The 1,946-nt window shown below is 34.9% G+C and overlaps 1 protein-coding gene across 1 annotated transcript; it reads right to left on the minus strand.

The window, feature by feature from the left end:
- Nucleotides 1–328: 328 nt before the first annotated feature.
- Nucleotides 329–1,075, minus strand: LOC119632215. The gene has a single exon (XM_038025020.1). The coding sequence runs from the start codon at nucleotides 1,073–1,075 to the stop codon at nucleotides 329–331; it is 747 nt and encodes a 248-aa protein (XP_037880948.1).
- Between the last annotated feature and the right edge of the window lie 871 nt (nucleotides 1,076–1,946).

Genomic DNA, 1,946 nt, shown 5'->3' on the forward strand with positions numbered 1-1,946 from the left:
ACGGATTCACTTAACAGCATTTTGAAAAAGTCTAGCACTAATGAGCTCCTTTGATAATCTTCGACCCAACAATATTAATTAGTATAAAAGTTGCGGCGGTCCACGGATTCAAAATTGTTCAAAAAAGCCTTCTGTCCTTTGGGGGAAAGTGGAAAACTATAAGAAAATTATAGAAATTCCTTAAAAGTATTTAAAGTTTAATTGTAAACAAAAAATTTATTTATTTATTGATTTATTTATTTGTTTTTTTTTTTTTTTTTCATTTTTCATTTTTCATTTTTAAACGAGAGAACACAAAGTAATAAAGTTTTTAACCTATTTACAAACATTAAACAACTGGTATATAGAAATGCTTTAGTTTAATGGGTGCGGCTAATTGATAAGCATATGTTAAACCGTCACTCTCGATAGCGGAGCTTTTAAATGCCTTAACCGCAGTTGGTATAACCAATGGCAATGATACTGCGGCTGATAAGAAATCTTCACTTTGCACTGCAGACGCGTTATGCAAAAGATTGTGACGGTCTTCTTCGGCTTTGAAGCGAGCAAAAAATTCTTCTTTCGCAGCAGCTACTTCGGGAGTATCTTCGACAGGTTGCGGTAATATATCGGATGCAGCGTAATCTCCTGTTAAAATTGCCTGATGAGCTGCCAAATGCTGTTCGCGCGCCTTCCTTACCTCCGGAGTATCCGTTACAATTTGTGGCATTTCTTGTGTATCGAATGGTAAATTGGTAGCAGCTACGCGAAACCCATTAGAGTCGGCAGTGTAATCGACTGTTTGTAAAAGGCCATTGGTGTCTATATACGAATAGGAGCCCTTTGTGATACCATCTGCTGTACGAGTTTCTTCCTTTGCCGATAAAGGTTCTGAATAGCCATATGAGTACTGACCTAAAGCGTCCTGATTATGGTACTGTTGAAGTTGCGCGCGTTGAGATGTTATTAAAAATATCGGCGATTTTAGATGAGACGATGCCGTACCTGCTCTTGTTATTTTTGATAGTGGATAATAATACGTAGTGTCAGCTAAGGTAGCAATTAACAAATAATAAAAACAAATAATAGATTTCATCTTGCGGTATGCGGATAATGAAAATTTTGCCTTTTTATATGTCAGTAACGCTTAAGGCGCTGCTAGTTCTTTAACGACTAGTACTCGCTCTAGAAAACTCTGAGTTCGATTAATGTGCGTTTACACAATTGTTCTTTCTTTTATACGTAAAAATGCGCAAAGGAGAATCTTCAAGTACTCTGACGTTATACTCCTGATCGCTTCAACTATCTCATGCAATAGTTGTTGTTATTTTTAGCCATATACATGAATGCATATAGTTTTTGCTTAATAAAATCTTTTCAAGGAAGGTCATCCAGTTTACTTTCATATATTCAAACAAATATTACTTTGGCCCAATACCGAGCACTCTGGGATATTATGTTGCACTATTTTGATCATCATGTCCCAACCAACCAGCCAAAGTATTTGGTATGTGATCACAGAGATCACAGAAAAAAAGGAAAAAGAATTGAAGAAAAAAAAAAAAAAACAAAAACAAAAATAAAAAAACAGAAACATATTTTATTACAATATTGCGGTACTTCCTAGCGTGTTCAGGCTTCCTAAAGAGAGCGTTGTCATGTATATGTCCCTTCTTCGCGAAAAAGGCAAACGTTGAAGCGCATGGCGTTATGAAGCAATGTAGCACGTGAGCTATATTGTTTTGGTTATATTTTTTATTTACTCATTTTTTTATATATATATATATATATATATATATATTTTTTTTTTTTTTACTTTTACGAATCGTTAAACTGTCGTTATATTGCTGATTGTGTTTTCCTGCCATTCATTCACTATGTGATATGCACTCTGCGCGCACTACATCAACATGTAATTTGTTATCGTATCTGCTGTTGACTTGTTCACGTAGAAGTATACATAATCT

The sequence above is a fragment of the Glossina fuscipes genome, unplaced genomic scaffold (genome assembly GCF_014805625.2).
Source record: "Glossina fuscipes isolate IAEA_lab_2018 unplaced genomic scaffold, Yale_Gfus_2 1, whole genome shotgun sequence".
Lineage (NCBI taxonomy): Eukaryota > Metazoa > Arthropoda > Insecta > Diptera > Glossinidae > Glossina > Glossina fuscipes.

Coding starts and splice junctions, on each gene's coding strand:
- LOC119632215 (XM_038025020.1), bottom strand. CDS start 1,075: ATGAAATCTATTATTTGTTTTTATTATTTGTTAATTGCTACCTTAGCT.